This window comes from Nomia melanderi, chromosome 4 (genome assembly GCF_051020985.1).
Source record: "Nomia melanderi isolate GNS246 chromosome 4, iyNomMela1, whole genome shotgun sequence".
Lineage (NCBI taxonomy): Eukaryota > Metazoa > Arthropoda > Insecta > Hymenoptera > Halictidae > Nomia > Nomia melanderi.
In genome coordinates, this window is record NC_135002.1 from 13251694 (window position 1) to 13275695 (window position 24002).

At 31.2% G+C, this 24002-nt stretch overlaps 3 protein-coding genes across 5 annotated transcripts; all 3 read right to left on the reverse strand.

Annotated features, from left to right (window-relative positions):
- Positions 1–937: 937 nt before the first annotated feature.
- Positions 938–3979, reverse strand: Hpr1 (THO complex 1-like protein Hpr1). Of its 2 annotated transcripts, XM_031973001.2 has the most exons (9): positions 3713–3979; positions 2928–3620; positions 2608–2855; positions 2428–2454; positions 2057–2356; positions 1812–1961; positions 1590–1737; positions 1272–1508; positions 938–1179 (listed from the first exon to the last, which is right to left on the reverse strand). In XM_031973001.2, the coding sequence occupies exons 1-9, from the start codon at positions 3746–3748 to the stop codon at positions 1024–1026; spliced, it is 1995 nt and encodes a 664-aa protein (XP_031828861.1). In that variant the 5' UTR covers positions 3749–3979; the 3' UTR covers positions 938–1023. The 2 variants fall into 2 exon arrangements, with proteins under 2 accessions (XP_031828861.1, XP_031828862.1); XM_031973002.2 differs by lacking the exon at positions 2428–2454 and having other exon boundaries at positions 3713–3976.
- Positions 3980–5181: 1202 nt separating this feature from the next.
- Positions 5182–13676, reverse strand: Smurf (SMAD specific E3 ubiquitin protein ligase). Of its 2 annotated transcripts, XM_031973151.2 has the most exons (13): positions 13483–13676; positions 12525–12563; positions 12345–12453; positions 12140–12273; positions 11794–12058; positions 11257–11720; positions 10901–11150; positions 10523–10698; positions 9964–10154; positions 9398–9795; positions 8865–9325; positions 8601–8792; positions 5182–8527 (listed from the first exon to the last, which is right to left on the reverse strand). In XM_031973151.2, exons 1-12 carry the CDS (start codon positions 13535–13537, stop codon positions 8605–8607), a joined length of 2730 nt encoding a protein of 909 aa, XP_031829011.1. In that variant the 5' UTR covers positions 13538–13676; the 3' UTR covers positions 5182–8527; positions 8601–8604. The 2 variants fall into 2 exon arrangements, with proteins under 2 accessions (XP_031829011.1, XP_031829010.1); XM_031973150.2 differs by having other exon boundaries at positions 5182–8792.
- A 276-nt stretch (positions 13677–13952) lies between these two features.
- On the reverse strand, positions 13953–23913 carry LOC116425460 (uncharacterized). Its single transcript, XM_031973183.2, has 4 exons — positions 23769–23913; positions 17765–17819; positions 16074–16232; positions 13953–15793 (listed from the first exon to the last, which is right to left on the reverse strand). The coding sequence occupies exons 2-4, from the start codon at positions 17807–17809 to the stop codon at positions 15605–15607; spliced, it is 393 nt and encodes a 130-aa protein (XP_031829043.1). The 5' UTR covers positions 17810–17819; positions 23769–23913; the 3' UTR covers positions 13953–15604.
- Between the last annotated feature and the right edge of the window lie 89 nt (positions 23914–24002).

Sequence of the window (24002 nt, forward strand, 5' to 3'; positions counted from 1 at the left end):
ATATTTGATTGTATTATTCATTTTATAGACAAAATTTGTAAAAATGATTGCGGCGGTCGATTTTGTATTGTTAACAGTCTCACTAAAATTAAAAAAGATTGTTTAAATCTTACTAGTGATGCTATCTGGCAACAAAAACTACAACCTCTAAGTAAAAGTATCAATGAAATGTAGACTAGACATCTTATGGGACTTAGTGCCCGAAGATCTGATATACCGATCGTGTAAAAGAAGCCGTTTTGATATGCCTCCTACGTAGGTGGTGAGTAAAAGAATTATATTCGAATCGACGATTGGAGTTGATAAAATTAGCTAACATAAAGAATTTCAAATTTCCAAATTTCAATTATTTACAAACATACATGTCCACTCTATTCCATATCTCGTCGGAAGAAAAAGAAAAGTAGGCACTGTAGTAACTCATAAGGAAATGTTATGCGATTCTTAAAGCTGAGTTATTGATTACTAATAATAATAACCTACAGACGATAATATCACAGTTCTCTGTATCAATTTAAATATTTAAAAATTCAAAGAATCATTATGTAGATCCAAGCAGATCCTTATAACGTTAGTACCATTTTAATATCGTCTGAATATTTAATATTAGTCTTATATTATTACATTTTTGTAAGCATGAATCAACAAAGTAGGTATTAATATCTCTAAAATGTTAGCGAAAACTCCCCTTACTCTTTCTATCCCTGGATCTATGATTACCACCAGTAACCATTATTAATCGTGCTGACCAGTAGTTATCGGTGCTTAAAAACAGTTTCCTACTTTTTGGGGTTACGAATGATTGGTGAGTTGTATGATCCTCTGTTCCTTCGATCACCGATTATATGGTAAAATAAAATATCCGTAACGACATCGCTTCTAATAAAGTAAATAAATTACGGTTTATTAGTAGTCACATTTTATAAGAAAAACATCATTAAAGAAATTGAAAAAGTTTAATTCACGTAAAACTGTACATTTCTTAAAATCCATTTTCATATTAATATTTTTTTTAGAAAATATTTAAGATTTTAAAACACCTAGTGCCTCCGTGAACTTTAAACCTTCCAGGATGTATGCCAAATTTTCCATGGATGCATCTACATCTTCTTCTGCCCAAATTTCTAACATATTTTTACACTGTTCGTATGGTGTTGACTTACTTTGGAAAAATATAATCTGAAACGAATAATTATTTAATTTTCACTTCCTAATTCCCTTTCTCTGTTTTCTGTGGTTAATTTTGTAGTACGTATATTGTATATATTTACCTCTTCATTTGTATAACCAAGTTTGGTTGCTAATTTCTTCCAATCGTTCTTTAATACATCCGATAATTTTGCCACCATTTCAGGTGTAATCTTTGTTAATTTCCGTCCTTTTGTGTCTGTATTCTCTGATTCGACTTGTTCACTTTCTTTTTGTAACACATCTTCATTGAACTCTTGATCATTGGCTTCTGGTGGTGGGGTTTCTTCGGTTTCCAATTTCATGTCAGATTGCGTTTGCTTTAATGATTAGAAATAATTTACAGTCAAATTTAAGTAACAATGAAAATATAAATTAAGAGAAAATAAAAATATACTCACTGGGCGATCTTTGGCAATTTTTTTAATCATTGTTTCGAGATATTCAGGTAGCTTATTGATAGGATAATTACCATGAACAAAAAAATGGGGACTACGTCTAGCTAGTAATCTCAATGCTCTCCATCCAAAGTTTCCATCATTTACTTTTCTATAAGATATAGATGTAACATCAATAACTTTGAAAATCAAACAAAAGTGTAAAAAAAAGTAAAATATATTTACTTATACTCGTCTTCAACCATTGCATTAGGATCTAATTGCATAATAGCTTCTTCAAAGTATGTTTCTAAAGATGGTAAGAAGTCTCTGTCTTTTGATTTACATGCTTCAAGATTATTAGGACACAAGTTCCATAATTTTGTGAGTTCTGGACTATGAAGTATTTAAATATAATGAATTATATTAATGAAAATATTGATGGAAAAATGACCATTTTCTTATAATTTATAAAACATTGAGTTACTTACTTCCCCATATGATATTTTCCTACTGCTTGAGCATCTCTGATAACATCTCCAATTCTACGTTTTGGTCTCTTTGGTTTTCTCAATTCCTCTATATCAGAATTAGAATCTGAAGCTGGTTTTTTAAATGGTGGGCAACCCTCATTTTTCCATGCATTCCAATGTTCTTCACGTTTTAATATATTTTTAACAGTTTCAGCAAATGTCGGGCCATCGGGTGGTGTTTCTGTCAGTAAGGCATAAACTTGTTCCGTGGTACCTTTTACCCAATCTACTTGGTCAGGCTTCAGTTCATGAGTTTCACTTAAAAATTACAAAAATTATTGAGTTTCTGTGACATAAATAACTCAAAACACTATTTAAGGAAAGCAGACCTTGTCTCATAGCCACTGGCAAGGAAGCTTTGGAAAACAAACATCGTTTTATAGCTTTCAAAAATCATTTTACTAGTACTTTATAAAGAATGTGCAATTCTATGAAAAAGTATTGTGAATTCTTTATAGTAAAATGTAAGTGTATAAAGAGATGTATGTATATGTATTGCAAATACTTACGCTTTAAATTTCACAGTGCTATTAAGATATTGGAAAAGAATGAGAAATTGCAGCAATACATATCGTCTGAAATTTGAATCGGACAGCTGTAATTCCAATAATTTTTGATTTGTCAGATATTTTGCAAAATATGGAGTTTCTTTATGAGGTCCTTCCATTGAAGAATCTACTTTAACAGATGTCGTAGGATAATTGCGTTGTTCTTCTAATTTGAAAGATGAAAATGCTGACAGAACACTTGAAGCATGCTATAAAAGTTCACTATGAAAAATTGTATAACTGGAATTTATAACAATTTTATAATTATGATTTTAACTTACCGCTGAAAATACTTTCCAATGCATTTTCTGATAACACTGATTCGGATTCCTAAAGAAATCTTGTAAAGCCCAGAATTTTCTATACAAGTTATAATCAATTGGTACTTTAATCTCAGATTTATCATCAACTTTATTTATTTGTTCCAAATCATCTCTTTCAGATTTTTCAGAACCAAATTCTGTATGGTTATCCAAATTAAATTCACTGACAATATTAAGGCCAGATCGTTCAGAAAATGGAAAAAACTTAGCAAGAAATAAAAGAATTCTTCCACAAAAAACAGTCTGCTGTGACCGTGATAATCTCCTGAGTAGATCATTGCACATACGCAATAAATTATTTTTGCAAGCACTAAAAAATAAATCTTCTTTCCACACAACAACATTGTTTTCAACAAAAGTAAAAAGTTGTTCACATCTATCAAGTGTCATAGAATCAAATATATCACCAAGTAACATTACTGGCATACTTGCAGTTGCTAAGTCTTTTCTACATAATTCGATACAGAATGTAATATACGTTTCAAGTAGTTGAACATTACTTGGCACATTATTAGATAAAATTATAAGAAGACTGTCCCTTAGTGCTTGATCAACTGCAGCTTTTCTGTCACTGTCATTTGTACACAATTCTGTACACTTCTTCTGAAATGTTTGTACGTCTGGCACTTTGAAACATTGTTGTAAATAATCCTGAACAATACACAGAAATAATGTTGTGAATAAATAATCACATAACCTATAAGAAATGTTTAAATAGAATAATGTATTAACATAACTCTTACACTATATTCTTTTCTTAATGCTTCGAACATAGCCATGGTATAAAACTAGGTATACACATTTATCGTAAGAAAAGGACTATTTTTCTTTACATATTATGTATCAATCATCGTATAACGTAAACTATCAACAATGTTTTCACTATTTCAAATTAAATGAAGTGAGGCAGAGGTGTCGAACCCCCTCCCCTCAAGCTAGTGACTGTCGATTGGCGTTCCCCTACCACTTCTACTCTAGAAACTGTCCAAGATCGTGTACGCGAGCAGCTCTATGTAGTATTCAATGCAAATCAGTTGAAAGTAGGTATGGAGGGGGTAATAAATTCCGCGGGGAAAGATCCTACAGCGACTCAAGGTTCTATACCTCTGAAGTCAGGAACATAAATTACCCCTACACTATAGTAACATATTTGATATTATCAACCCATAGTTATACACTCGAAAATTGAAAATCTCTATGAGTCGTGGAAAAGTGTAATAAATAATGTTATATACATTGAATATTTATTTTTTTAAGGTAATTAATTATTAATTTAAAACGGTATGTAGACAAAATTAGTACAGACTTTGAATAATTTAATATCAATGAAATTATTCTTACTTAAATACATGATAAATATAAACAGGGTGTCCATAATATGTCGGAAAAACTTAGCTCCAAATTGACTTACTACTACGCTTTCTTGAGAAGAAATATTTAATTGAAATTTATTTAACGCAACACTAATATTATATTTATACATTTGAATAACAAAAATGAATGTAAACCATATACAAATTTTTCCCCTTAAATATTGAATAAATTTATAATTTATTATGCTTTGTGTAACTTATTTTTATTTTGTTTTTCATTATAGTTAGTAAGAGTAAAATTGTAATTTCTGATTTACAAAAAATAAAATATTAATATACATTCTATTTTATAATATAAAGACAATATTAAAAAAGTGTATACTTTGGATATTTTATTAAAATATACATTTCATCCAAAATACAAAAGGAAAAGATGTATATACAATTGTGTTTTGAAGATTCTGCGCAATAATCATAATAACGACGATTATAATAGCAATAATAATAATAATAATAATATTAATAATAATAATAATAATAATAATAAAGTAATTGCAGTGTAGTAACATATTCGCATTTTTTTGTAATTCTCACACATATTTTGGATAAATGAGTCACAAAAATCCATGTCTAAGTTGTTCAATAAACGATTCCTCATTTTTATTCACATTTTATTGCTCTTTTAAAGGGCAGAAATTGTTTCTGATTTCCAAATACAAAAACGTATAAATATTTGCAAAATATTTTGCTACTTGGTAGAATACAATCTTACTATGAACAAGCACAGTATATACTGAACACTGAATTCAAAATCAGGCCACCACATATTTTCAGTAAAAATTCTGATTGTATAAATTACTAAACATTCAAGTAATTTAAGAGAGCATTTATACCCGTAATTCATTACAAATTATTTTATTAATTACATTCACATTTGAGACTTAAAATTGCAATGAATATCTCTGTATGATATGTTTTAAGTCGTTTTCTAATTTTGTACCTCTTCATCTTAATTCATTGTTTAATATTGTCTCCTGTTAGACTCGCATAATTAGGCAGTAAATCACTTTTAAATACAATTTTTTGTGTAACATTGTGCTATTGCAATGCATTTCATGCATTTAGCAATCAAACTCGATTTCGCATAATACTTGATTTAAAATAATTATTTGGTTTTTAATAATTGATGAACACCAATTCTTTCCGCCAATTATTCATATATGTAATACAATGGGAATAATTGAAGCTTCGTTCCAAGGTATTTGTTATTTGTTGTTTAGATCAAGCATATCCAAAGCAGGGCTTTCACAAGCGAAACCTGAATTCGAGGATTGCGAGTCAGGCAACGAATCGCACGAAGAGCCGAAGCCATAAAAGCGTGGGTATAGTAGCGTTGAGTGAGTGAAGCTTGTAAAGAGGATTTGGTTTCAGTATTTAAAACAGCATTTCACTCATATATTACTCGGCAACGAGACTTTAACTCTATAGGAGCGCTGACTAGCATGCGACTCTTAACTCTCACGTTACTTTGCAACCAATTCGGATTAGCACCGATTCGGATATGCTCAATTTAGAAATTGATGAGTTTACTTATAGAAGATTTATGCACATTATGTTTGTTTTTTAACACGTTATTTTTTCTTATCTAACATTAAGAAACAATGAATTAGTAAATGCGATGATTGCTTCATAAATGTTTAGATTTTACTTAATTGAAATCTCATTAGTGATATTCGTCTAACTGGTGACAGTAATTTCTACTTGCTGTCCAACCGTGGGGTCTCATTTTTATAATAATTTATACATACATTTGTGTAATTTACGTTGTGACGATTTTTTTGATATTCATTTTTTTATAATTTACGAGACGTACCTTAAAATGGCATGCAGCATTATTTTTATTCCAAAATATAATAGACATAAAACTTGTTCTTTTCTCATTGACATCATCTCCAAGGCACTAATAAGGCCTTCATTCCCGTCAGATGCAATAAAAAATTAGAAAAAAGTTTGCAAGATATAAGAAACTTGTGGGAGACCCTCGTTTTGGTTGTTCAGCAATTTAATCTTAAGAGTACCCAAGAACGTGGTGTATATAAATTCAAATTTTATTTTGGTAAGGAAATGTATATGAAGCATTGCAAAATTTAGTAACCAATGAATGAACAAAAAAATTTGAATTTAGGTATCATTGGATTTTGTCTTGAATTTGCAATATTATTCAATAAATTCCATTTAATACTGTATCGTGAAACTTTTCGAATGTGTCAATGTAAACATTTCCATCATCACCATCGTCGTCGTTGAGTATAAGTGGAACGATTGTTTCGTTAGTGTACCATGCGAAAGAAGACGGATGATAGTTTTATGATAAGAGCATGAAGGTAAAGTAATCAGACCGTATTTCAAAACCGAAAACGGGTGATACTTTTACGGGTAAAGTATACAATATAACGATATTTCGTTAATCAAGTCATTGTTAAAACAAATATTCGTAGAAAGGTTTGTTGTTACACAACACACACAAATACATGTGAAATATTCAAACAAACCATTAATAAGTGTCCCCCACTGTTTCTTCTCTTTTTTACGATATGTTTGATCACAGTTATGTGCAGAATAAAATACAATAATGTAATAATAATACGAAATGATGATTCGTGCTATTAGCCACTAGATCTTTACAATAAAAGTAAATACTAGAGACTAAATGAAGTATTCGTGCGATAAATAAGTTTTTCTATGCTTTACTAAAAGACCTAGTAACGCATAGATTTTGTGAACTCCCTAAAGTAAAAGAGTCGATTCGATCAAAATTTGTTAACTTTACATAAACATGTCGAATAAACTCTTTCCTTAAATATCTATACCACTTTAAATTAAAGCTAATGTACATGATTCACGATTTAACCTACACTAGAACCTGGCGCACACGTTATACGCTCCTGTTATTAATTTATATTAAACTTTATTATTTATATTTCATTAACGCATTCGGTGCTATTGGCTCCTAAACTAGCAACAATAATCTGCGGTTCGTATGAATTACGCAGCAATAACAAAATTTGCTGATTGCGTTACGAAGTTCCCAAACGCAAGTGTTGTTTGCATTGCAATAAAAGTAATGTTAATACTGAAACGTACTTTCTTATTTTAATATGTATAATCAAACGTACGTAAATATTACGATTGTTGATATGAAATCAGCACGTTCCTATACATAATTAAAAGCATCTCTAAAATACATTCATTAAATAAGAAACATAACACTTGCGTTTAAGGTCATGATGTATATACAAATTTTGTATTTTCCCCTTAGCCACCATGAGCCATTATGTTATAATACATTTGTAAAATACTAGATTCCCAACACTGTTTTCAATATCTGATTATAATAGTGTGAATTTGAGTATACATTATTGATTTGACACTAAGTTCTATTACTTTGAAGGTAGTTAATGTAGAAGTATTAATTGACAGTGCATATTGTTACTACATTTGATTCACAGAGAAACTGAAATCTTTCAAGAATGAAAGAACATTGCACAAAAGAAACTTGATTTCAAATAACGTGTATTAAGAAATTCTGATTGCTTTGAGATTCATAATTTATCAATTAATTTGTATTTATATTTTCGTTTAATATAAAATACTAACATGAGCGTATTCATAATTGAACAATGCTTTTCATTTTGTGAAAGAATTCATTTTCCGTAGATATTTGTGCATGCATGATTTGTCTATCATACCTTGAACAATGAAGTTAATTCTTTGATGGTGTCTTACGAGTAAATTATTGGTACTACAGTTATGACGGAAAAGTTGATTATTATAAACAAAAGTTTTAATTTAGGCCAATCAAGATGATTACCTGAATGAAACTGCAATATTTGCACATCATTATCGGTCACTGAATGATAAATAGCTAGAGACCAATATAATCAGAACTTCTGAGGAACCATTCATTTTAAATGTTCATGGACGAAGTGAGAAAATCACAAGAGTGTTTACATACATGATATACCAATCGACAATCATTTGTCAGTCATTACAACCACCAAGGCCATTTGAATATTTGTACAAAAACATTGTCAGAAATATTACTGACATTCTACATATTAACATTTTCATTTTATAGTACTAGTACTCTTTTCCTTTCTTACTCTTCTTAGATAACATCTCTTGGTACTTCAAACATTAATTTTTAATTTAACGACAGTAAAATCTGTCGATGAATATTCCTTGCTATAAAAATGTATACTCTGAGTAATCCTAGAAACAGAGTATATGCTATACATAATAAGGTAATATATTTTACCTATTTATTCAACAGCAAAACCACAAGTTTCTTCAACCGCCTGTGTAAGCTTGTCAAGCATTTTTTGATAACTGGGATAACTTTCGGGTATATCTATTCTATTGAAACAAGTATGCGCTTTTGGCAAATTTTCACTAGGTGCATCAACGGCATGAATTGTGAATAGACGCGGACCTGCAGCTCCTGTTGAACCTGCTCAAAAACAAAAATATTAAAAAAAAGAAAGAAAACATTATTTAATTTATTTTTAGAACATATTATTACCTTGTAAAGCCTTAAAACCTTGCAAAGGAACTCTGGAACTTCCTGTAACAAATTGCAGTAACCGAGCTCTCATTTCTTCTCCATAAGATTCAACTATTTGCCAAAACCATTTGACAACAGGCGTATCGGGTGTACAATGTTTTAATCGTGTATGCATTTTCCAGTCATTAATATCAATAGTTCCTAAACCACCTATAACCAATTCTAATTCTCTTTCATCAAATGGTCTTAATAATTGCGGTGGAATTAATTCATGGAATCCCTTTTGTAGTGCCAGAAACTGTTGTTCAATTCCTCGCATAAAGCGATAGTTCACGTATAAACGGACGTATTCCCTCTTATTTTCTTCAGTTACAGGAATGTCTTTACCACCCGGTTTTAACTCATGATTTTTTAATACTCCAAAACTACTATGTTCTACTGAAAATGTAGCATCCAACACTCCGTCTATACTATTTTCTCTGTTAAAATAATAACATTTTTGGAATTCGTCCTGTATAAAAGTTCTGTGTACAGTACTTTAATTTACTTACAACATCCATGTGAGACTTCTATGTAATTCCGGATCGACTCCTTCTATGTCAGTAAGAGTAATAGCCTTATTAAGCAACATTTTGTAAAATGGAGTTGTAAATCCACCGTCAATATGATGCCCATGAAAAACAGCAATTCCTATAATCCTGCCAGCAAAATGGAAGTACGATAAATGTTCTGGATTTATTCCTGAATCTGGATTGATTTGAAGCGTATAATTGTCATCTCTCGAATATTGAAATAATCCATATTGTGGATTTAACATTTCATGAGATAATAAATATAACCACTCTCGTGCTACTCCACCATAGTCAAGACCTTCTTCACCACGGAATTTTACCATAAGTCTTTTCCGCATATCTTTTGGTCGCATTTTCATGATTAATCTATATGATTCCTAAACACAAATAATTACACGTAATATTTTCATTACAAACATAATAAATTAGAATATAAGTGTCATAAAGTTTTCATTTTCAACTATATTCTTCTTTGCACTATATAATACATATTCATACATATTCATGTATACGTTTTCTTTCATAGCAATGCTTTTAAAACTCACTTCAAATATTTCATTTCTCGATACTTCAAGCCTACAGTGTCCACTTTGGGGTTGAAGAGCGATTAATTCTGCCCTCAAGCATTTCAATTTTGCCACTAGATCTCGTTTATATTTTGGTAAAAGTTCATTATCCATTAGTTCCTTTGGCAATTCAGATACAGTAGGCGCATTTTGAGTAGACGTATTTTCCACTAAAAAAAAAGTTACAATTATAACAAACATATAAATGGAATGAGAAAAAGAGAGAGAGGGGGGGATTAAAATATACAAATTACAATACTGTGCTGCAATAAATAAAATTCGTGCAAAATACAAAGACATGTTGTTGAAGACTGAGTAATAAGTAGGAAGTAACTTCGGAATAGATACATGTATAGAGATAAGATAAAATTGTAGAAGGCACAAATATGTTTTTGCTTTGTTCATACACAATATTAAATACATTTACCTTGAATTTAATCAATAGTCATAATATTGATAAATCGCATGTTTTACTTTTAAAATACAAACAATAAAACATTAAAATATTGAATGACTAAAATACTATTTCTATACTTACATGTTGGTGAATTATTGTTACTTCCATTTTCCGTTCTCGGCCTTTGTTGAACAATATTGCATTGAATGCTTGGCGATGTTGGTGTCTCAGTTTCTGTAGTTTCATTTGCAGCTGTGACTGTAGGTGAATTATTTGAACTACTTGTTTGATTAGTTGTACTATTATTTTGTCGCCTACTGTTGTGGGAATAAAATTTCATAATTAAGAAACAGGAATTGAATAATGACATCTAATACGTCCACGCCGGCGTCCATCTGTAGGCAATTACTCAGTAGCCGGTAAGTAATCATGTCAGATTCAATCTACTAGATAAGCGCACGATTTGTGACCCACCGGTGGTCACGCCGGCATGAACATGTTAATTTATTACTAACGTACTTTAATAGATTGCTTATAATTTGACTGGATAATCTAGGATCAGTAAATTGAGTAGTTCTGTTATTGTGATCCACAAAATAAACCCGACCACTTTGTGTTTGCCGCATTTCCCAACCACTAGGTAGTGGTCCAAGTTCACTTGCCAATTCATTTGCTGGTAAATCTCGAGGTATTCTAGGATCATGCCATGTAGATGAACCAGTTGGTACATGATAAAAATACACTTGACCTTGCTGTGTTTTTCTCATTTCTGAAAAATATTTAATTTCTTAGACTTTTTATTTAATTTCTTAGACTTTTCATTTAATTTATGCATTTTTCATATTTAGTCAATTTCTCGACAATGTAATACTCACCATAACCTCTAGGTAAATCCGGTGGTTGTGGAGGATCATACCTCATCTCATTATTAGCTGTAATGCTGTTTCTATTTCTATTACTTCGGTTAGGCCTTCGTGGTTGACTGTTATTGGTACCACGTTCTGGTCTAATGTTTCCACTTTGATTACCATTTTGTTCATCGGATGTTCTTATTGGTCGACGTTCCCTTGACGATGCTGGTGTCATATTTCTTGTATTGTGTTGATTTTGCATATTCCTATTTTGTTGTTGGGTTGGTGTATTTCTTGGTGTATTTGAAGTAGAACTGTCTCTACTAGGTGTTCTGCTAGGTGTTCCTTCTCCATTCCATTCAGGTGTACATCTTGTAGGACTTTCAGTGGGTAGATTAGGAGGACTTCCACTACCACTGGGAGAAGTAAATTCCGAAAAAGGAAGTGGCGGTGGCTCAGGTGTAGTTGGTATAATACCATTATTAGGTCTAATATAAAAAAACATAGCATATACATAAATTACAAACTAGAAATTGCATATTAGACTACACAAATATATACCTAGCATTTGGACGAATCCATTGTGTACTTCTAGTGTAATGATTGACAAAGTAAAGACGACCACTTTGTGTTCTTCTCTCCTCCCACCCTTCTGGCAAATCCGTTGGACAACTAAGATCTCCAAGAACATCTACCACTGCATTATGACCTACTGTATTGCTTACAGCACCATTGTGACCGTCCCATGATAACAGAGATACAACAATTTGCCCTTTAACAACATCAGTGTCATCTGAGTGCGCTTTGCAAAGATCTAATCGTTGATCTATAAGATACAAAAGGTTGATGATTATATGTTATCCGAGTGATTTTTGTTATTATATTTGTTTTAGAAAATAAAAATTACATCCTGTATCCTTAAGTCTTTGAATTGTGTTGGATAATATTCTTACACATCCTAGGAATCCACCACCTTTTTTTTTATGAATTTTTTTATGGTTCCAAACTGATATAGTAATGCCATCATTTTTTCCAATATATCTAAGCAAGATATTAACAGTAGTATTAATTGTAAATATATTATAATTAAACTACATACAAAGAATAATTACAGGTCATAATGTTGATTCCATTTGGGGTCTAATGTTGCCTTGCATGTATCTGTACTATGACACTGACCAGAACCATCCACTGTGATTTTGGCAAAAGGATCTGGTAGGCCTAAAACAAATCTTTTGTACTTGACTATCTTTTTCTAAATTTCATTGTTTTCTTACATACAAGATACTCACGAAACAGATCTTTCCTAGCAAGATTACGGGCACATAAAACTGTAAAATTAACATAATAAGATTTCAAATGATCCTGCGCTAACATATTCCTATAATATATATGATGGTTATAAATCGACAAACAGACATAATCAATCAAGATGAAATTTAAACATGAAATAATTTCTTTAACATAGTATAAGTATAATATTAGCACTACATGTACAAATCAATTATATATTGTTTTTAACCGTTGTCTTCATAAATTATTCTTCTCTGAAGGAACAATAAACCAAAATCTATTTTCCAAATATTAAAACAAAAATGATTAAAAAATGCGAATTTGCTTTTGTGTAATAGTTCATAAAACAACATATTTTTACAATGTGTACCATTAAAAGTCTTCAAATGCGAAGAGATATTAAGAATGTTCATTTTAATGGAATCCCGAGTTCAAGCACCAGCGCTAGGCGTCTGACGTTTGTTAATTAGACCTATTCATACTCGATTTGATCTCGACTATATTCCTCATTGAATCAATCAACATTGAGTGATTTTAAACTGAAAAATGCTCGCGGCGATTGTGGCTTTGTGAGAAGCATTATAAATTAAGGGAGAGCAAATGCGGGTGTGACAAGTTCACTAAAATTAACGTTTTTGGTCTACGGTCTCCCGGAGTGCTCACGGTGGGGTCTTGACCTCCGATAGGGAGTTGCCATAACCAAAGGACGAAAACCCTAGTCAAACCTTTTTGCGTGCCTTTGCGTCGTGTTAATAGGCAATGGGCGAAGGCTGATATTTGGAAAGGCTGGCTTGACATTTCTGAGGAACGACTCCCCATAAGGTTTATGACGATGCCATATTAACGAATACACACAACAAATACAAAGCATGAAAAGGATCACAACGCGTGTTAGCTATGGGTCGACTTTCACACTTCTCTGACGATAGAATCATTGTGATTTCCTGATAAACTCACTCGTCAAACGAATCTTCATGGCCCCGTTCCTCCTACTACCGCCCGGATTCGACATTTTCCACGCACATTTAACGCTTCCTACCGCACATCGGCACTCTAATTAGTAAATAAAACTGCTGCCTCGAAGCGGCGGTGCAATCCGCACACACGCAACCATGCACGATCGACTGTTGCTGCTAATCGACCTTACCGACAGTATCGACTCAACTCTTCCTTCTGTCGACTTGAACAGTCTCGAGATATCGAAACTACTATGCTATACCTAGAACGGTTACAAGGTTTCAATTTTTATAAAATTATGTATGCTATTTCTAATTGCATAATATACCTGATATATATCGAATACATTTGGAAAAAGAATTATTTCAGTATACAACTGCAACAGTTTTATCCAAAAATTATTTATATGACTACATGATTATTTTTTTTAATTAAAATGTTTTAACTAGTAACTATATATTTAAAAAAGATTTTCAACACAGTTGTATTTCTTTATTCTTGTTTACAGAAATTATGTATATTTATAATCTTTCTCGCATTTACATATTATCAAACGACAAAAAGCTTCAATTTTAAATAGACAATAAATTTTATAAAACTTGGTATTTCGTTAAACAGTTTGAGTTTGATTCGAAAGAAAGTATAAATTATTTACAAAGTTAAAGAATTTATTTTAAATAATTGCACACAGGTACATATATTATATATTAACATTCGTAACGTTCTGTTACAATGTATATTGCAAATATAGCGATTAAAATAGAGAACTTTTGTATAAAATATATAAATTAACAAATAAATCAGAACGAAAGCACAAAATATCGTTGTAAAAAAGTAACGTTTCTGCGTATAAAAAATATAGAGTTAACTTTCTAAGTGTTATTCAGTAAAAAGAAGGACAATACGTATTACTTCCGCGCAGTAACTGACGCTCACCTCTCGTATTGTGTAAAGAACGCGACTGTAAATTAATTTATGCGTAGCAATAATGATTACAACTTTCACTGGCCGTAAAATTAGAGAGGGACTGCAGCTTATTCTAGAAAAACGTATCGGTATCGTATTTTGGTATCGTCGATTAATGTTAACAATTCGAAATCATTATTATGCATTATATTTTTGAATGTCACACATTATGCCACTCACTAATCTAAATTTTTGATAAATGATTGCTTGGGATTACATATAGTTTATGAACAATAAGCACGAAAGTATTCGAAAGAATCTTATCTTTATAGAATTGTAAAAAATAAATTATATAAACATTTATTATTCCAACGAATAATTTGATTGAAGATAAAACTCAAATTTTTATTGAACGCTACTCAAGTTTCGATACCATTGTCTTATTGTAAGTTGTTTACTCCGTTTATAAAAGTAATAACTATCCCATAATATGTTTTACATGTGAGAATCTTAATGTCTTGCTATTCAGATATAAATCGAAAATGTAATATAAAAATTCACAGGGTGAAACATATTTTTGTGTAATCAATTAACAATGTTAGTATAGTATTTATCTGAGGATGAATGATTGCAGAAAGGTATGAATGGCCAGGTTTGATTAACATTTCCGATTTATTTTTCAACAAGATGCACTGCATTTTTAACTGTATGGCACTGTACAGATTTTAATGTGCGTATACTTTCATGACTTACTACTCACAACCTCTATTAATCATATAACACGTAGATACTTCTTATTGTATAAAAATATTATAATTTTAATACAAGAAGCATTCTTTCGAAAATAATCATATTTTGCAAATATTATTCATTTTAGTACATAAATAATTGAAAGGCTTTTCCCCCTGAAAGATTGTTTGGTCTGACGATTTTATTACAAAGTTCCTTTTATTTGTACCTCGTATTTGTTTCTTATTTTGTAGTTTGTATGTTCATAATTATTTCAGGTATGAATTGATAAACATTCACGAGAAGGAACATCATTTTGTTCGAGATGATACTTCCCGGGAAATGTTTAATAAAGTAATTCATTTGTTCTTTGGCAGTATTTCGTCAATGAAAATTTCGACAGTTCCTTATCACGGAATGTGATTGTACTGTACAAAATGGTTGGTAGCTGTGCGGTCCCTGATGTTACATTAAAGGTAATTTATTTTCAATTCTCCCCTCGAAACGTTAGAAACGCGTCCACGAGTAGTAACGCTCCTTCGATTATGCTGATAGATCCTTTGGCGAGTCCCGTGTCACGGAAAGAGTTCTTCCAAGTTATGTTTGAAAAGAAATCGATGTTCAAAGCACCAGCAACGATGAACAGAGCGCAACCAACGAGAGCGAAGAAAAGATCCTGCGGGGAAATTAAACAAAAAGCGTTGTTGTCAAGTTAAATAAACGAGTTTTCTGGAAATATTAATATGTTCACAAATATGTTAGAATTATAGAGTGTTCAAAAATTGTTGCAACAGTAGCTAAAAAAGAAGATTTTTGTATTTAACATGCTCAGAATATGTACATTTATAACAACGCTACTTTGAAGAGGTCTTCGTCGTATTTCTATATAAAGTAACAAATAATGTGATAATTAATTTCATTTTACCAGTAAATTGTACAACATTTTGTATACATACCACGCGACGATTAACTGGCGTTCCCATTACACTGCCAGCGAATAATCCCACGAGAATAATTAAATATCCGCCGAAGGTACCCATCGTGATCATGGCGGTGTGTATACTTCCAGCATTAAAAGAATGGTAATGCAATCCTATAAGGATGCACACGATTAGCTGAAATCACAGTAAAAAATACTATTGGAAGTATGTATACAATTAAGAGACACAGTAATGAATATTTTTATATTCACATATTTATATTAACATCTTATTTAACGGAAGCAATGATTTTATTATTATTGGTTTTAAATTAATCATATTCAGTATTTTTCGTGACAAGAAATTGATTGCATGATTTGAATACTGATAGTAAATTGGAACTGATCATTAATAGTAACATTAAGCGATTATTAAAGATGAAATATTTCAACGAAAGTTTTAAATCGTATGACGTTTTCTATTGAGCTAACTATGTAGGGTTACAGGTCGAATGTAGGCCGGTGGAAGAAGTACAACATCATTGCCGTAACTACAAATAATACATTAACATTCCACGATTGCGCTCCAGTTAGGAACTTTATTCTATTTCGAGGGGACACGTAGATACTTAGCTTCAAGCATCAGTCTTAACTCTCTCCATCGGCACATTAACAGAATGCTAGCCGCTGGCAGAAAATATTCTACTAATGTTCTCAATGTGACATTCATAACACGTTATCAGACACATTCATCCAGCCGCGATGCGCGTTGCATCGTTAATTACTTGCGTTAAGTGACGTACTTTGTATTTTATAATTTAAAGCGAATTTCTCGGTTTAAAGGTTTCCTTTTGCCAAGATTATTTAATTAATATTCGATGTGCGGAACCCGTAAATTTGACAGACACTGTATTTTATAAACATTATTTGCTAAAAGTTTACGTTGATTTTAATTGATGCAGTTATACGTATCCCGATAAATGGCCGTAAATATAGTGTTAAAAAAGTTTGTTCATCATTTTTCTAGAAGTATAAAATATAATTCAGTAAACTTGTTAAATATAATTATGAGACATTTAAATAATGATTAATACGCAGACAAAATTCAATGTCAAAATAATATTATATGCTTGAAGTAAATCAGATTTAACATTTCATAAAATTGAGAAGAATGAAAAAATAGCATCTGAAGCCATTAGCGAAGGTGAACACGTAACGAGTGAACAAAGCGTAATTTTGAGGATCATTGTGTATTGTAAGTACGTGCGACTGAAGAATCCTAACGGAAGCTTAAGTGATTGTCTTCCGGTCTGAGGTGTGACTGTAACAAGAAGATTATCTCTCACGTAGTCAACGCTAATCATTATGTCATTCTCTATCCGAGTACTTTCTGAACAGATTCGTACTCAATTTATTTACTGTAGTTTCATGGTTCTCATGCTTGACATTGATCAATCATGCTCCGTAGAAATGTGATATCGAGACACCTGAACTACGTAAAATTTCGAAGAAGTTGAATGAATTTCCAGACAAATATATTAGTGCAAATACGTTTGTATAAATGAAAAAGATTAGAATTTAAAAATAAAGTTTTCACAATAAAGGATGAATTTTCTCCAATAATATAAATTTGTAGAAGAATTCAGGGTATCTAAATTTCTTCGTTACGGTGCATAATTATTTAACAGCGTGTAATCCATATGTATATTTATTTTCAATGATATTTACCAGTTCCAAAAATTTAATGATGGCGAGTCTCGTGATGGTGGCCATTTTGGTTTATCTGTAACAAAATAGTTTAATACTACAATTAATACATTGTTTTGCACTTGTATAGCATATTTATATGATGAAATAATAAAATATGATAAAAACAGCTATTTATATCTTTTGTCATTGTGTGGACAAGAATAAAAGTATTATACATTGTCTGACAAATCTATGGGCACAAAGATTTATTTCTCACATGTGATATTCTTTCGTTTCGAAGGGGGCATGAAAAATACTCATAATAAAGCGTTTTCTGAAATTCTGAAGAGCAAAGTATTTCTGTAAAAATACTGTTTAATATTAAATTATTGTAATGCAATGTTTTAAACATTACATTCACATAAATATTACAGAAATAATTTTTCGTAATTTTTAATATTCTTCATAACACAGTTAAAAATAGAAAAATTAGGAGAAAGTTTTATGTGGTCTAACAAACTGTATATTATTTGTATGATTACGATTATATGTTTTCTGCTAATAAATAAATTCGAAAAATATTGAAATTTGATTAATTTAAAAATGAACAACAGAGAAGTCTAAATAAATACATTTTATATAAGCGTCTACCTATATGGATACTTTCGTTTACCGTTACAATCATACATTTCTTATCATGAATAGAGGATAACTACTCATAATGTAGGCTTGACTCATGCTATTAAATGTAAATCGACTTGAACATAAATGCTTAATACAACATCCAGTTAAAGGCTTGACGCAATCTTTATGCGTTTATTCAGCTCTTATAATAGACGTGTGCGACCACTGACGCGATCAACCTTACTAATATATCATCTTTAACATAATGATCTCATTGTCAGTGATAGCGAAGTTGTTCTATGAAAGGTAAAAGCGTTACATGGTTCGCATGATATCATTAGTGCAAGAACTTTGAAATCATTACTCGATTTAATACTAGATTTACGGATATTTACTGTATATTTATAGTAAATATAACTATAATTTAAAAAAATTGATATTCCTTCATTTAGATCTTGGAAATCAGACGTTTAAAACTAGGCAATTAGGATACATATTTGCGAAATTGCATGAATCAAAATCGACCCAAAGATTTACCAAATAATGTTTATAAAATTCAATATGAGTCAAACTGCTGTAACTTTCGAAATGACTATTAATACAGTAACATATGTATGCTAGACGTTCAAACAATTGCCACGGATGTTCGTGTAAATATAAATGCCAAGGGTCTAATAGGTATGCAGAAACTGGAGTGTAATCAAATTCTACTTAACCTAGCAAAACTTCTATTGTGCTTCTCTATAAATAGAAATTTACTTAAATTTTATGGATCATTTTATTGTAACGTGTTTTAAACAGCTGTGCACGTTGTAAATGAGTGGAGTTTACAATTCACATCAAATAGTGACGTCAACTGACTGTTTTACACTTGAACTTGTAGATACAAAAAGATATTGAATATCGGACGCATTGAAGAAGACAATGTGTTTTATATGACAATGAACGTGTCATATTTGATTTTTATAAGTTTTATAACTATATCTTTGAACAAATGAAAAAGTTTTTAGTAGTATACACGTGAGTTACAACAGTCAACAATAACAGAGACCAGCCATCGGTGATTCTATATTTAGATGTTCACACGATGACATAAGAATTATGATGTCGTCGATAAACGTAGCCCAATATTTGCGTTCAAGAATATTTTTCCATATACTCTTATCTTTATACTTAAAAGAATTTATCGATGAACTAAACATCAAAAGTGTATAATTAAAAAAGTATTTGATTCATTTAAAGAAATTGTAAAATCGTTTAGCGTAATCTTAACTGAGGTTTCCAATTAAACGAATTCCGATTAAATATTCGCTTTCATTGAAATTTCACATAAATTAATTGTTAAATTCAGCCTATCTTACTTTATTTTATTTATTAATGGCTTTACTATATTGCCAATTTTTGTTAAAAAAGTCTAGAAGAATTGAGGTTATCGTAATATCTGAATTTGCGAAAATTCTCATTTTCCCAGAAATACCTCGCATAGTTAGGTCAGTGGAGCAAGCCATCATTTACGGTGACCATGCAATACCAAAGATGGGCGGAATAGCTGGTAGAGCCACCAACACGTGCTTCGAATATTTATGTCATCGTTAAGTCTACAATATTGCGCAAGAAAAGAAATTTTCGTATATCTTATATAATTCGTTGTGACACTATAATCGATATTATGAACACTGTATTTCGTTCAATTGAAAATAATAGAAGTCTATAAATTTCTGCAGCCGTTTGTCGTAGTACAAAGAAATTACTTCTAAATAATTAATTTTAGGGACATTAAACAAATGGAACGTATTACATGAAAATGCCACCGATTTCATATAAAATATGAAAACAGTTTTGAGAAGAGAGTTTACGTTGACAGGCACGAAATTTCGTCGAAGGCTCATTTTACAGAGCTCAGTAATGCTGTTCTCAATAACACCATCGTAATCTACAGAAATAGAGAATGAAACGATGCAAGGCCGGTAGGCTCAGTGGCTGCATTCGGTGCCGTAGCTTTTGTTTATAGAAATTTCGCGCAAATGGGAAAGCACACAAAGGAGAAAATGAGGAATTATCATTCGCGGCGTGTCACGCGCGAAATTCAGAGTTCAAAAGAAAACCAGGTACACTTTCACACGAGAAATCATTGACCATGCCAGCTGAAAGCCTTGACTCGTATTGCGATCAGTTTTTGCAGTTTCTCTTAACGTAACTTCTTTATTAGGTATCGCATCGTATGTACTCGAAGAATAACAGGTCTCTTTAAGTAGTAGTTACCAGCAATTTATGCGACAGCTGCATGTTTATTGTTTAAAAAAAAAAAGAGTATGAATTGTGATTGAGTACATAAATTTGCATAGTTTCATTTCGTTCCTCCTTTTTCGTGTTTTGTCTACTGAAAGTAGTTGAGAATTAAATATTATTTACTACGTATTTTGCATTATTAGGGAACGTAATTATAATTGTTAACCTGTTAAATGTGGAATTTAGTTTGAAAAATCTCTCGTTTTGCACGCAATAAAATGAAAAAATGAAGTGAGTACTCGTCAAATGCAGGACGGATGCACCTAGGATATATTTTAATAAAAAGCTAAAGCAAAACAAAGAAGAATTACATGTTTATTGGAAAACATTAAGAATTCATCGTTGAACAAATTAGTATTAAGATGCGTGTATACTCGTCAAACGTGGTTAACTGTTTAATAACTTTGTATTAAATATGTTTAAGATTCGATAATTTTAAAACGAATATTCTATATATAAATGGAAATTATTCCCATTAAGAAAACAAATGTGCAGCGGTTGTTTTCATGTCATTTGTAAGGAACTCGTATGTTATCGCATGACATTCATGTGTGAAATTGTCACTAATCTGCTTAAAATACATTTGATTCATACAGCGTCCGATAAAGTTTAATCTTGCATGTGACTCGTCTAATAGACTTCTACCTAATTCAATTAATAGATTTTATTATTAAATTTCTGATATTTTCTTGTATCTCACATATGCCCGATTTCAATAGTTATATATTTTGTAGCAGAAATATTTTATATTTCTTACTTATAATACTCCAGATATATTGACATGTTTTATTTTGTTTTTATCACCCATGTTTGCATTTCTTGCGTGTTTTATTGGAAACTGCTTATTCAATAAAGATAACTCCCCCTGAGTTTCATTACACAATTACAAAAATAATTATGCTCAAGTGGAATATTTTTATATATAAACATCACTACATTTGCAATACAATATATAATTTAAATGACTTCCAAAAACCATAAAAACATTATTTTTCCAAAAATTATGCAAAAAGCAGCAAAATTAGGTCCTTCATTCGAGTATCCAAAGCACTTTTCAAAGTTAATTATCTTTACATAAAATGTTAATAAACATTATAAAATTAAACAAACAATGATGAGTCAAAAAGAGTATAGTATATTTCCCTTTATTATTTGAACACCAAACTGTTTGAATAAAATTCGAAGAATTTGTATTCTATGAAATCAGGAGTACACGTAAACGTGAGTAATAGATAAAGTATTCGTTACAATTGTATTATTTCTTAACTTTATTCAGCAAGTGTGTATCCGAAAAATAATAACAAACCACAAGACCCATGCTGATGAGGTATTTCGATACCTCCGATTCTATAAATATTTTATTTTTTTTCGCAGAAAGGGTATACCTTTTTATTTATAAATTTGGAGATAGGTTCGTTATCAAATAGGCGTGTCAGTTGTTAATTTCAATGACACCGGATATATCATTTCAGCACAATATTTTTTTTATGAGTGGCCAATATGTTAAGAGTGTATCAAATTATATGAGAAAAAAAAGTAGATAATAAGTGACATATGAAGGAATTTTGTCACATAATAAATTAACTATTCCACGAATACACATTGAATTATATACAGTGGATTCTACATATTATTTTACTTTTAATCGTCATGTTCTATACAGCAATAGCTCATTTTCTTTACGTTGTATTTCTCTGTATTTGATTTATATTATTTATTCTTTCCGCGATAACACGCAGCAAAATTCGCTCGTGTGTGCTAAGCATGAAAAATAAAGTCAATGCGTGAGGAATACGAATGCCGTAAAAAGCTGTACTGACGTGGCAATAAAAGAAGTCGATAATGACGAAAAAATAATTCACAGAATTTCGTCTATCTTTGTTAAATACTAGTACATCACGAACTTACACACTTGCTGATTAAGATTGTAAGGTCATTTTATTTTTACCTCGCTTAGTATCATAGTTAGAAGTATTGTTTCCTTCTTTTGCAAAACTACATAAAAATACACAAAAAAAGCGAATGCGGGGTGTTTTTAATGCATCCGGGAAGCTGACAATTACTGTTATCACTATCAGGGTAAATAAAGAGGAATATCAGAGAATTGAACAAAATATTGTTAATATAAAGCAATGGAAGGCTTAAAGATCATTGTATCCAAAATCTAATTTGGATCATTAGATAATATAAGTATGATCGGCATATTCTTCAGATATAAATCTCGTCAAAAGTACAGGAGCGATACTTGTTAGACAAATATATTGAAATGAACGATATTCTACAGACGAAAAATTAAAAGTATACAGCAGTTGCTCCCGTGTGGGAAAGAAATCGATCAAGACTTGATAGAAAAGTTTGTAAAAGCTTTTATGTTTCACTAGACTTGCAAGAATTACTTTACAATTAAATATTTTATAACAAAGAAAAGTTATATATCTATTGTAGATACATGTTCACTATGAGACTTAAATTGTTATTAACGAAATATTTTCTTTTGACTGATACTTACTAAAAACTATTCACATAAAATTCAGTTTAAAGTCTTCGTCACGTGTCTGACTCAACGATGTATGTCAACGGATCTATAATGTGTTCATTTTTATTCTTTAGCATCTAACAGCGAAAATTAATCTAATTTTTGCCTAACCCAGATTTTTATCAACGATTTGTTAATTCAAAACTTTGTAAAGTGTTATATTGAATCCTCTTGGAGGCCAACGCGTGAGTGGCAAATTGTAATTGGATCTGTTTATCCAATTCAACGTACTCAAAGATTTCCAAGATAATTGGTAATAAAACTTCAGTACAACCTCTAAGACCTAGTTCAAGTTATGGTTCAACATCTTCAACAGTTCTGTCATGATAATTCATTGTTTTTGTCACCTTCACTTGTTCACAATTTAACGCGTTTGTTTTATATATTACACACATTGTTCACAAAAGTTTCACTTTGTTAGAGGGGTCAGTCACAAACGTTCGTTTTCAAAGCAAAATTACTTTTTCGATAAATACAGAGAGCGTCGTTTTTCCAGCGATGAAGTATAATTTTTTCACAATTCTTCGTGTGAAATGTCGAGTGTGCTGCAATGAAATTCAGGTTGAACAATTTGATTATTGAAAATAAACTTACGTGTCGGGCTCGGTAGTTTTGTTGGGTTGCGCGTAGACGTTCACAAGACGAAGGTTCAGCGACGACTAATGCTGAAGACTGATCGCGTATCGTAAAGGAGAGACGCCCGGCTCCGATTTTTATTACCGAGAGAAACATGGCTACGCGTCCTTTTAGGATGATCTCACATGTGCAGGTTTGGGGAAATATTTTGTAATGGAAGAGAAAATAGAATTCCGATTTCGGAAAGTGTGA